This window comes from Cervus elaphus, chromosome 8, assembly GCF_910594005.1.
Source record: "Cervus elaphus chromosome 8, mCerEla1.1, whole genome shotgun sequence".
Classification (NCBI taxonomy): domain Eukaryota; kingdom Metazoa; phylum Chordata; class Mammalia; order Artiodactyla; family Cervidae; genus Cervus; species Cervus elaphus.
Window position 1 is genome coordinate 16654121 of NC_057822.1, and position 10911 is coordinate 16665031.

Sequence of the window (10911 nt, forward strand, 5' to 3'; positions counted from 1 at the left end):
GACGTGACTGAAGCGACTGAGCACCACCAAACCACCCTTCACACCAGAGGTGTGCAAACTTACTTGTGGGTCTCAGTAGCGGCAGACTCTTCTTTGCGGTGCATGGGTTCAGTTGCTATCTTACTTTGGATCAAACCCACATCCCCTACATTAGAAGGTGGAGTCTTAATCACTGGACTACCAGGGCAATCCCTACAAAAGATTTTTAAACACAGCAGATGCTGCTGTCTTGTGACTTCTGCCTTAGACAATTTCCTAACTTAAAAAAGCTCCCTCCCTCCACCAAATAAAAAAAACTTCAAATTATTACGAACAGATTAACAAAATCACCAGCCTTCCCATTTTAATTCCTTTTTATTTTTTAAAGTTTTCATCTTTAACGAAATGACTTTGGAGATAATGTACATTTCCCTGACACCAGCACTACAGTTTTCAGAGTCACAGTAAGATATACAGAATTACATCCATAATTAATACGAATGCCAAGATTTCAAGCAATAATTTCTGTTACACGGCAAACAAAATTCAAGAAAGCAATCATCAGGGACTTCCCTGGCAGTCCAGCGGTAAAGTCTCCGCCTTGCAGTGCAGGGGGTGTGGGTTCGATCCCTGGTCTGGAAACTAAGATCCCACATGCCATGTGGTTTGGCCAAAAAAAAGAAAAAATTCCAGGATATCATACGAGAACAGCTGTTGCTTCAGAAAAGGGTTTCTGGCATAATTAACGATGAGGCTGCCGAAGACTGTTCCAATACCAGCACTGGAACCAGCCACTCCTGTTGTTGCCCAAATGCACCAATAAATGTGGCCGCCGTCTCAGCATCTCTGCTGACTGCGCTGGTCTGAACTCCCTCCGGATTAACTGAGACACACCATTCTGGGCCCCGCTAAATACCGTAGAGGCCTCTGCAATCTTAGCCTCCAGTCGAGATAATACTGATGTAGAAATTGGTCTGCCTGCAACTCTGGATCCAGCTTGCAGGGCGGTGCAGGCGAACAGCTTGCACGGCTGGAGGACTTGGGTGACAGGGGGACGTAGGCTCCTCTCCCACTTCCTCTCTTCCCAGGAGGTGGCCATGGTTGAAGGAATGAGGCTCCTTGTTTTAAAACAAAACCAACAGCAGTTCACTGATCCATTCTTGTGTGGGGAAGTCAGCTGGGTCCTTCCCGTCATCCTACCTGCCCTCACACTGAAATGGATTGTGTGTGTATGCTCAGTCATGTCCAACTCTTTTTGACCCTCTGGACTTTTTCCAGGCAAGAATACAGGAGTGGGTTGTCGTGCCCTCCTCCAGGGGATCTTCCTGACCCAGGGATCGAAACTGCCTCTTCTGCATTGGCAGGTGGAGTCTTTACCGTTAGTGTCACTTGTGAAGTCCGATATGGATTAGGCTCCCTGTTAGAATAAACAGGAGGCCTGGAGCAGAAAGGCCTCTTCCTTAACATCAAAGAGCTCCTGGGCCGCAGGTTTCCCATTCCATGTTTGTTTGCCATCATAGCAAGAGCTGAAATAACTAACACAAGTTATGCAGCATCTTGCAGAGTGCTGGGCAAATAGCAGTCACAACTGCATGTCTGCTGAATGAATCATGCATGAATGAATGCATTTAGCTGCTTCCCACAGATAGTGCTCTCTACTTGGGAAAATCAGAGCTCTCCTTGCCATTCTAAAGACTGGATTTCCCCAGGGGCAGGTGAGGGGACAAGGGAGGTAATACAGAGTTCCCTCTCTGAGTAAACACAGATGGTCTTCCTGACTTTTAAGGGAACATCATTGACTCTGATGGACTCATAAGCAGAGAAAAAAGGATTCTGGAACTTGGCACCTCTGGGCTTCATCAGCTTTGATCTTGTGTTAGGACCGAATCTGAGATCCAAAACAAATCCTATGCTCTTGTAATTCCTACCCCTAACTTTCCTTCTGTTTGGTGACATGGTCAGTTCCCAGCATCTTTATTCTCAAAGAACTTGGCACAGAAAGTCAATGTCAACGTGGAGAAGAAAGATGCGCAAAACTACTTACGCTCTGGGCCTGTAGCACATGGACCATCTTGGCTCTGGCCCCAGAGGCCCCCCAGGGTGGCAGTGCGTCTTTATTCTGGCTTGCTCTGGGAGCCAAAGCCCTGGGAAACCCAATTCTCTCTGCTCTGGGGACTCTTCCTAGAATTTAATTGGGAGGAGATAGTCTCACCTAGCGTTTCTCAAAGTTGCCACGATCGGCATTTTTAATGGAACAATTTTGCACCATTGGAGATTGTCCCGTACACTGTGAGGTGCCCACTAAATTCCAGGGGTGCCCCATAGTCGCAGTGATGCTCCCAGTACACACACACACACACACAATACAATTTCCAGTGCTGCCTGGAGGGGTAACCTGGCCCCTGGTTGAGAGTCACTGGGTTGGTAGCGCTCCTACGTGTTTGAGAACTAGAAGCCCCAAAGGTTGAGTGACAGGTCCAGGGCTCCTCTCACAGGTCTGATGATTTCTGGTCCAGCTGCTCTCAAAATGATGGATGCTCATGCAAACAATGACAGGATGCCACAGCACCTCAGGACCTCAAAGCCCATAGCTGTCTCAATGGCATAGAGAAACCGAGGCACAGAAAGAAATAATAACCCCACTGTGACCAGTGAATGAGCAGATGCGAGGTGGGGGGCAGGTTCCCAGAGGATACATTTTCCTAGGTCCTACTTAGCTTCGTAAGTCTCACTGCCTGGCTGGTAACATGTCAATACAACAGCCTCTGGAAGGTGGGGCCTTGTAGTTACCAGCATCCCAAGGTCAACATGGAGGCAGGGCGACTCAGTGAGAAGAGCCAGCTCCAAGTTTGCAGGTTAGAGCTGGGGCAGCCAGGGTCCAGCCTTCATCTCAAGTCTCCGGCGGGCTCAGTGGGAGCAGAGACAACTCTGTCACAGGGTTTTGACCCCTTTCCGGGGTCCTCGCAATCTCCATTGGGATATACTGCCATCAGTACCAGCTCCTCCTCAGAGTCCTGGAGGTCACCTGGAACACAAGAGAAGGAATCACCCAGTGAGAGGACCAAGTTTCTGAGTGGGTACGCTGGGAATGAAAGCGAAGTCGGCCCCAGTAACTATCTACTTTAAAAACCCAACAAAATACGTAGCAAAAACCTTAAAAAGGTACATACCCTTTGACCCAGCAATTCCACTTCTAGGATTTTATCCTAAGGAAATAATTAGGAATAATTAGAATTCCCAGTGGTGGTGGCTCAGCAGTCAAGAATCTGCCTGCAGGGCAGGAGACAGGAGACTGAGCTCAATCCCTGGGTCAGGAAGATCTCCTGGAGGAGGGCATGGCAACCCATTCCAGTATTCTAGCCTGGAGAATCCCATAGAGAGAGGAGCCTGGCAGGTTACAGTCCAGGGGTTGCAAAGAGTCGGACACGACTAAAGCGACTTAGCAGCAGCATAGCACCAGCAGTGGTCGAACTGCTCCAGCCATCTTGCTACCAGCCTACAGATGAAACAGCACGGAGAGCCCGGCAGAGACAAGGAAAGAGCCTAGGTCCTTGATGGGGTCGCTGGGCCCCTGAATCAATGAGCCCTGAAGCTGATTCCATCTCTAGACTGTCTTTTAGGTGAGATAATGAATTCCCTGGCTGTTGATACTAGTTTGCATCATGGTTTCTTCACCCGGAGCTGAGAGCACCCTAATTGATATGACGTCTGACAAAGGGATTGGCTGAGTAAACTATCGCTTACTCAGTCATATGATGGGATTCAGGCATTAAAAATGATGTATAAAATTCCCTAAGACTAAACACATGCACAAACGCAAGTAGAATTAGGGAGATCTGAATAAGGCCTGTGGATTGTTTCAGTGTCCATATCCAGGTTGTCCATATTATCCTATTGTTTTTCAAGAAGTTACCATAGGGGAAAACTGGGCAAGATGTACATAGAAACTCTTCACATGGTCTCTTCCAACTGTGTGTGAATCTATGATTACCTCAAAGAAAAAAGAAGATGAAAGATGCTGACATGTAATTGTTGCTGTGGAATATTGCACAGTCACACTATGTTATTGATGAAGAAAGCAGACTCTCAAACAGTATATGTATGTATGTATAATCTACTATTTATGATCTACATTATAAATGTATACATATGGTCTGTACATGCAATTTGCATCTTAATATATTCACTTCTACTTCTGAGACTAAACAATCTGTTCTATGCTACAGAAGAAAGTGATCAAAGACTTACATAAAGTTGTTTATGATTCCTTCACTTTCTTTCCCTTTAGTTTCAAGATACATCCAAAATGATGCAGAGATTGAAGTTAACATTTTTGTAATTAAATATTTTAAATATGTGATGCATTTTGCAGATGATTTATCTATAATATAGAAGTAAATTTATTAAAATGTAAATAGTACAAGGTGCTATAAATAGGTAGCTAGGGAAACAGACAGAGTAGTCTATCCAAATTATAGTTACCTTTGAGAGAGGGAATTAAACGAATGACTTTTTAATATTTGTGTTTCTCCTTTTGTATTTTTTAGGCTTTCAGATTGTGTGGGCAGAATTCTAAGACAGCAAGTTTCCCACTCCTTGGGGCACTTATCCTGCATAATCCCCTCCTTTGTGTGTGGGTGGGACCTGTGAATATGATGAGATAGTCAGGCCATTGATTTCCCTTTGTGCCAAAGGTGATGGGTTGTCCCTCCTGTGATTACATTATGTTACAGGAGGCTGGAGATTCTCTTGCTGATGGAAGGAACAGCCGCCATGAGTGACAGAGCCTGGGCGAGGAGGCAATTTCAGGGCCTCTGGGAGGTGACAGCCTGCGAGGCAGGGGCCCCAGCGCCGCAGCAGCATGCAGGTCCCTCTTAGCTGGGCTCTGCCTCTGGTCCCTCCCTGCCCCTGCAGCCCAGCCACCTCTTTAACACCCACATCTGCACGCCTTTGCTCAGAAGTCGCCAGTGGTACCCAATTCCTCAGAGACCTGGGTCCAGGGTTCTGTCTCTCTTCTTCAACCTCGACCCTCACCCATCCTCTTATGCATTTATCTCACCCCTCCCCCCACCCGCCGGGCCCTCTGGGCAGGGGTCCCTTTTCTGAGCTTGACATCACGCTGTCAAGCCTTGGTTCATGGTGCTCCCTCTCCAAAGCTTTCCCGTTTCCGGCTAAGAAAATCCCCCAACCCTTAGCTCAAAAGTCACTTGCTCTGAGGAACCTCCCAGGATCCTTGGTTGGTGGGGGGCAGGGGTGCGGGGGTGGGGCAAGGCAGGGAACAATGCTTTTGGCTCCAGGTGCCCCATCTGGCAAGTCTGACATCTGCCTTACGGCCCGGCCCAAACGGCCTTCCTTAGGTGGAGACTCCACCCCACCCCATCCCCCTACACAACCCCCCCTCCCCCCTCCCGCTTCATGGATGTTGGTCCACTCCATCCCTCCGGTCCCTGTGAGCACCTGACTGTAACCCCGAGCCCCTTCTCAGGGTTCAGGATGCCAGGAAGGCGACACACTCACCCTGAGCTGGACCACTGCGGGAGCTGGTATCTGGGTCCTTCCGCCGGCTCCAGGGACCCCAGGAAAAGCACGCCAGCAGGGGTGGAAGGCCTGGTCTCTCCCAGGCTCCTTCTGCTAGAAAGAACACAAAGTCTCAGAGGCCGTGGGTCAGATGATTCTTGATGCAACTGAGAGAATTTTCAGTTCAGCAACCAAAGTTTCAGCTGTCAACTGTCCTAGTTTCAACTAACTAAAAAAAAAAAGATTCTAATTTGCAAAAGGGGGTAGGGTTTTTGAACTTAACAACAACAAAAAAAAACCCAATTGTTTTTATATATATTGATATTACTTCATTTCATTTTCACAGAGACCCTATGTAGGTACCATATTGGAGAAACTAACAAAAATGACGTGAAGTTAATTACAATTATATAGCACCAAAGAAAAAATTTAAGGAGGCATAAACCTCCTCCCTCGATTTTTTAGTTCAAATAAGTCTTTAAAATTTTATTGAAGTATAGTTGATTTACAATGTTGTGCTAATTTCTGCTGTGCCACAAAGTGACTGAGTTATACACATACAGACATTTAAAAAATATATTCTTTTCCATTTCTGTTTATCAAAGGATATTGAATATAGCTCCCAGTGCTATACAGTAGGACTTTGCTGTTTATCCCTCCTTTATATACTAGTTTGCATCTGCTAATCCCAAGCTCTCAATCCTTTCCTTCCCTATGACCCCTCCTCCTTGGCAGCCACAAGTCTGTTCTCTATCTCTGCAAGTCTTGTTTTATAGATATGCTCTTTTGTGTCATATTTTAAATTCCACATATAAGTGATATCATATGATATTTGTATTTCTCTTTCTGACTTACTTCATTCGCTCAGTAAGATAATCTCTAAGTCTGTCCATGTTGCTGCATTTTTTATTTTATTCTTTGTTATGACTGAGTAATATTTCATTATATATATATAAATGACATTATTTCATTCTTTGTTATGGCTGAGTAATATTTCATTATATAAATGACATTATTTCATTCTTTGTTATGGCTGAGTAATATTTCATTATATATATAAATGACATTATTTCATTCTTTGTTATGGCTGAGTAGTATTTCATTATATATATATAAATGACATTATTTCATTCTTTGTTATGGCTGAGTAATATTTCATTTTCTATATATATCTCACATCTTCTCTATCCATCCATCTGTCAGTGGACACGTACGTTGTCTCCATGTTTTGGCTATTGTAAACAGTGCTGCTGTGAACATAGGGGTGTATGGACCTTTTTGAATTATGGCTTTCTTTGGATATATGACCAGGAGTGGGGCTGCCGGATCACGTGGTGACTCTATTTTTGGTTTTTTGAGGAACCTCCATGCTGTTTTCCATCGTGGCTGCTCCACTTTACATTCCTACCAACAGTGTAGCGAGCGGTTCCCATTTCTGCAAACCCTCTTCAACATTTATTATTTGTATTTTTAAATGATGGCCATTTAACTATTCTTGAAAAAGCCATCAAACTATTTCTTAATAGGAACAGAATTAATCTTTTTTGATAATCACACACAAAATAATTACATGTTGATTCGAGTTTCCTTATTATAGTACCACCTCAGTTATCTGGGGATCCCTAACCATCTGGAATCAGGTCAACTGGAACGAAGTTTTAAAAAAGGACTCCAGAGAGCCAAAACAGAAAATCCTTATTTATAACTCTTTCTGTGGGGCCCATATACTCTTAATTTGTACCCAATTTAATAAGATTGGGTCCTTAGTTTTGCAACCAAAAGACAGCTGTATTAAGCATACACAGACTAAACAAGCACTAGCAAGAGGCAGGTAGCCTAAAAGTCTAAGAATAGCCACCAGACAGTGAGGGAAGAGACTGGAAAACTTTGCTATCACTAGCAAAACCTTAGCAGCTGTGCCTATGGCAAAAGCCTGAAAGGAATTTCTGGACAATGAGTTATAATTACACCCATGACCTTCAGTCATTAATGAAAGGTTTCATGTTCAATATGTTTTGATGAAAGTATAATTGACTTTAATGCAATAAGAGAATGATTCTCTCGCAAACTGTTAAAAGATTTTAAGTGTTCTGGTTTAAAAGGAGCCAAGGATTCTGTGTGCCAAGCAGGGTGTCAGGAAATGGGAATACAGTGGTGATGAAACTCACAAGGGAAAGTGACAAAACCACTGTGGTAAGAGCTTGGAGAGCAGAAGCGGGTTCTGGGGTTTCATTTGTGAACTTGCAAATGGGAATGGGTCAGGGAAGGCTTTCTGGAGGAGGAAGTCCACTTCTGAATGGTGAGAGGAAAAGGAGGATGGAAGAAAACGCTTTTCATAAAACTGCAATGTAAAAAAAAAAGTGGAGGCCAGAGCAAGCTTGGCTCTGGGGAATTAAAAAGTTGTTCCCTGGGAATAGTAGATCGCTAAGAAACTAAGGGCTCAGATAATTTTCTAGGCACAAATTCACTAAGGAACAGAAAAATTTCCCCATGGGGCCAGGTCAGTAAAGGTGCTGGCAGCAACAATCTGAATGACAATCCACCTCGGGACATTCTTCATGTCTTTCAGGATGCTGGGCAGGTCTTTCAGGATGCTACACACTGAGTTTCAAATTTAGCTGGCTTTCTCACAGACTCAACAGAATAGATGTGGGAAGGGGTGGGGGAGGTTAGGACAGGCTCTACAGCTGAAAGGGATGGTCTTCACCTAGGCTGGCCAAGTTGGCAGCGAAGCCTGTGACATCAAGGGTACCAGGTCTCCTTGCTGGAAAAGGAGACCCATCCCCACCCCTGTTAAGTCTGGCATCAGCCAGTTGCTGGGTTAACACACGAATGCCCAGGGAGGCAGAATACAGCCTCTATCTTAAGAAACTGTAGCAAGAAGGGTTGGCAGAGGCCGGAAGGCTTGGAGGCCAGCAGGTGCTGGAGAGAGGAGTAGGAGAAGGATGCTAGAAGTGCAAAGATCGCTCTGGCATTTCCTAGCTTTGCCAGGTCCAGCTGTACTGAGCGTCAGTATTTTAATCTCGGGGCCCTGAAAAGCTTCTGTAAGACCTCGTGTACCAGGATGGAGAAGATTCTCACCCTTTTGCTGATGGCAGCAGTCACCGGGGCTGGGAAAAGACCCCCACTTCCTTCAGCTCTCCTTAGGAGTGTGGGGAGGGAAGAGAGGCAGACACCGCGGTGGGCAGTCAAGAAGGACTGGGAAAGCCTGTGCCTCAGTCCCTCACATCCTTTTCCCCCAACTTCCTAGTGCCCTGCATTTATTCCTTGCCTTGTTCCTTTGAGCCCACGGCGCTTCACCATCGCATCCGTAGCGCATTCTGCATCCCTAGCAGAGAGCGTCCTAGAAGCTCCCAGACCAGAAACCCCCTGGTCCCTGTCCTGCGATCCTCTCACCTTTAAACTGGAGCTTCTCAAGGCTTTCCCGTCTCCTCCCCCTCCTTCCCCTCCTGGAAACTTCCAGATCTTTGCCCAGCGCCGTCCAGCCCTCTCTCTACCAACCTCCCCTGCCTTCTGCTTGTCCCTTGGGCTTTTCTAAGACCCTGTATTTCGCATGCACTCAGGGTCCTCCCGGGACAGCCTCGGCCCCTTGCCCAGGGCCCCGCTCCGCCCTAGTTGGGAGGCCTAGGGCTAGGCACCGCCTCTCTCCCGACCTCAGTTTACCTCGGGGTACCACGAGGCGGGGGTGGTGGGGCGCTGGCCTAAAGAGCTCCCAATGCGGTGTCCAGCCGCCGCCCGCCCGCGCCCCGCGGGCCTCGCGCCCCCCTCACCTGGGCGCCAGGGCCCGGCGGCTTGCAGGGCCCTGCAGGCGGCCGCCTGAACCGCCAGGCTGGAAGCCGGGTGGCCGGGGCGGTAGGCGGCCGCCTGCACCGGGCCTCCCGCCTGGCGGCCGAACACCGTGCGCAGCAGCGCCTCCAGCAGCCGCAGCTCCGGGGCCCCCGCGTCCTCCGGCTCCGCCTCGGCCACCAGCACCCCGACCAGCGCCGCGCCGGCCCGCCGCCGGCCTCGCACATCCCGCAGCATCTCCCGCAGGTGGCGCCGCGGCCCCCGGGCGGCCAGCGACGACGCGCGGCACAGCACGAAGACGAGCGGGGAGCGGATGGCGCGCGCCCCGGTCGCGTGCCTTTTCGGCACCCCGGGCGCCCCGGGTCCCGCGCCCTCGGCGGCCCCGCCGCCCGGCTTGCCCGCGGCTTGCTGGGGCGGGAACACTGCTCGGGCGAAGTCCCACAGGAGCGCGCGGCTCTGCTCGCGCTCCCATAGCTCGCCCACCAGTAGCACCTGCCCGCGGCCGCCCGCCGCCTCCACCAGCGCCTGGAAGGGCGGCTGGCCCGGGCTCTCGGGCCGGGCGGCCAGCGCCTCCAACTCGCTCTCCATGCTCGCGGCCGCCCGACCTCTGCGGCCGCTGCGGCCCTGCCGGACCAGCTGCCCGCCTCTCGGGGCGGCGGCGCCGGGCCGGGAGGACACGCCTCCAGGGCTGCGCCTCGCCCGACCCCCGGCCCGAGGGCAGGATCGCCCGGCTTCAGCCGGGAACTGGGCGGGGGCTTTCTCCTCCGCCAGCCCTCTAAGGGTGGCGCCTCCCGCGGTCCCCCGGCGGCAGAGAAGGGGAAACTGAGCCCTTGATCCAACATTTACTGAACGCCTACTAGGTGCACTGGAGAAGGGAATGGCCACCCTCTCCAGGACTCTTGCCTGGAGAATTCCACGGACAGAGGAGCCCCGTGGGCTACAGTCCATGGGGTCACATAGAGTCAGACACGAGTGAGCCGCTCACACTTCTGCTAAGTGCGCAGGAGTCGAAGGTGGAGTAAGACAGAAAATGATCATGTGAACAAATGTATCTTCACAAGCAAGACTGCTCTGAGACCTGGAGCAGATATTTCTGAGGAGTTCTCCTGGTGTGGGGACAGGAAATTTTGGAGGCGGGACTGTCCCTGACTGCTGCTTTGGAATTTGGGGCGGGGGTGTGTGTGGGGGGGGGCGGGGCACCAGAGAAGAGGGTTGAGGTGAGAAAAGAAGGGAAGCAGGGGTCTGTTACTTCGGTCCTTGACTCACTTTTTGGGCCTTCAGCCTTGAACAAAAACTTTTTGAGGGCTCATCGTTTCAATAAATCCTACGACCTGCAGGACCCTGGAAGTAAAGGCAGATAGTGTTGCTCCCTGTGGAGCAGTAAGTCTGTGGGGACGGGATGCTGTTTTGATATATGTGTGTGCTAGAGACGGGATGGGCTGGAGGACAAGAGAATGTCAGCAGGCCAGGTCAGCAGTAGGAATGCATTTCCTTTCATTCTAAGGGTCTAAGTCAGCTTTGTCCAATAGAACATTCTGTGATGATGAAAGTTGTTTTATATATTATCTCTACTGTCCAGTGTTGGCTTCCCAAGTGGTTCAGCGGTAAAGAATCTGCCCGCAATGCCAG

General features: G+C 49.2%; 1 protein-coding gene across 4 annotated transcripts; it reads right to left on the reverse strand.

Moving 5' to 3' along the window:
* Positions 1-313: 313 nt before the first annotated feature.
* Positions 314-9954, reverse strand: C8H2orf72 (chromosome 8 C2orf72 homolog). 4 transcript variants are annotated; one of them, XM_043909714.1, is made up of 4 exons: positions 9267-9954; positions 5497-5607; positions 3150-3185; positions 2865-3004 (listed from the first exon to the last, which is right to left on the reverse strand). In XM_043909714.1, the coding sequence occupies exons 1-3, from the start codon at positions 9868-9870 to the stop codon at positions 3181-3183; spliced, it is 720 nt and encodes a 239-aa protein (XP_043765649.1). In that variant the 5' UTR covers positions 9871-9954; the 3' UTR covers positions 2865-3004; positions 3150-3180. The 4 variants fall into 4 exon arrangements, with proteins under 4 accessions (XP_043765647.1, XP_043765646.1, XP_043765649.1 ...); XM_043909713.1 differs by having other exon boundaries at positions 5497-5610; XM_043909712.1 differs by lacking the exon at positions 3150-3185 and having other exon boundaries at positions 314-3004.
* Positions 9955-10911: the final 957 nt, after the last annotated feature.

Coding starts and splice junctions, on each gene's coding strand:
- C8H2orf72 (XM_043909711.1), bottom strand. CDS start 9,870: ATGGAGAGCGAGTTGGAGGCGCTGGCCGCCCGGCCCGAGAGCCCGGGC. Junction 5,611..9,266: donor CGCCGGGCCCTGGCGCCCAG/GTGAGGGGGGCG, acceptor TGTTCTTTCTAG/CAGAAGGAGCCTGGGAGAGA. Junction 3,005..5,496: donor CCGCAGTGGTCCAGCTCAGG/GTGAGTGTGTCG, acceptor CTTGTGTTCCAG/GTGACCTCCAGGACTCTGAG.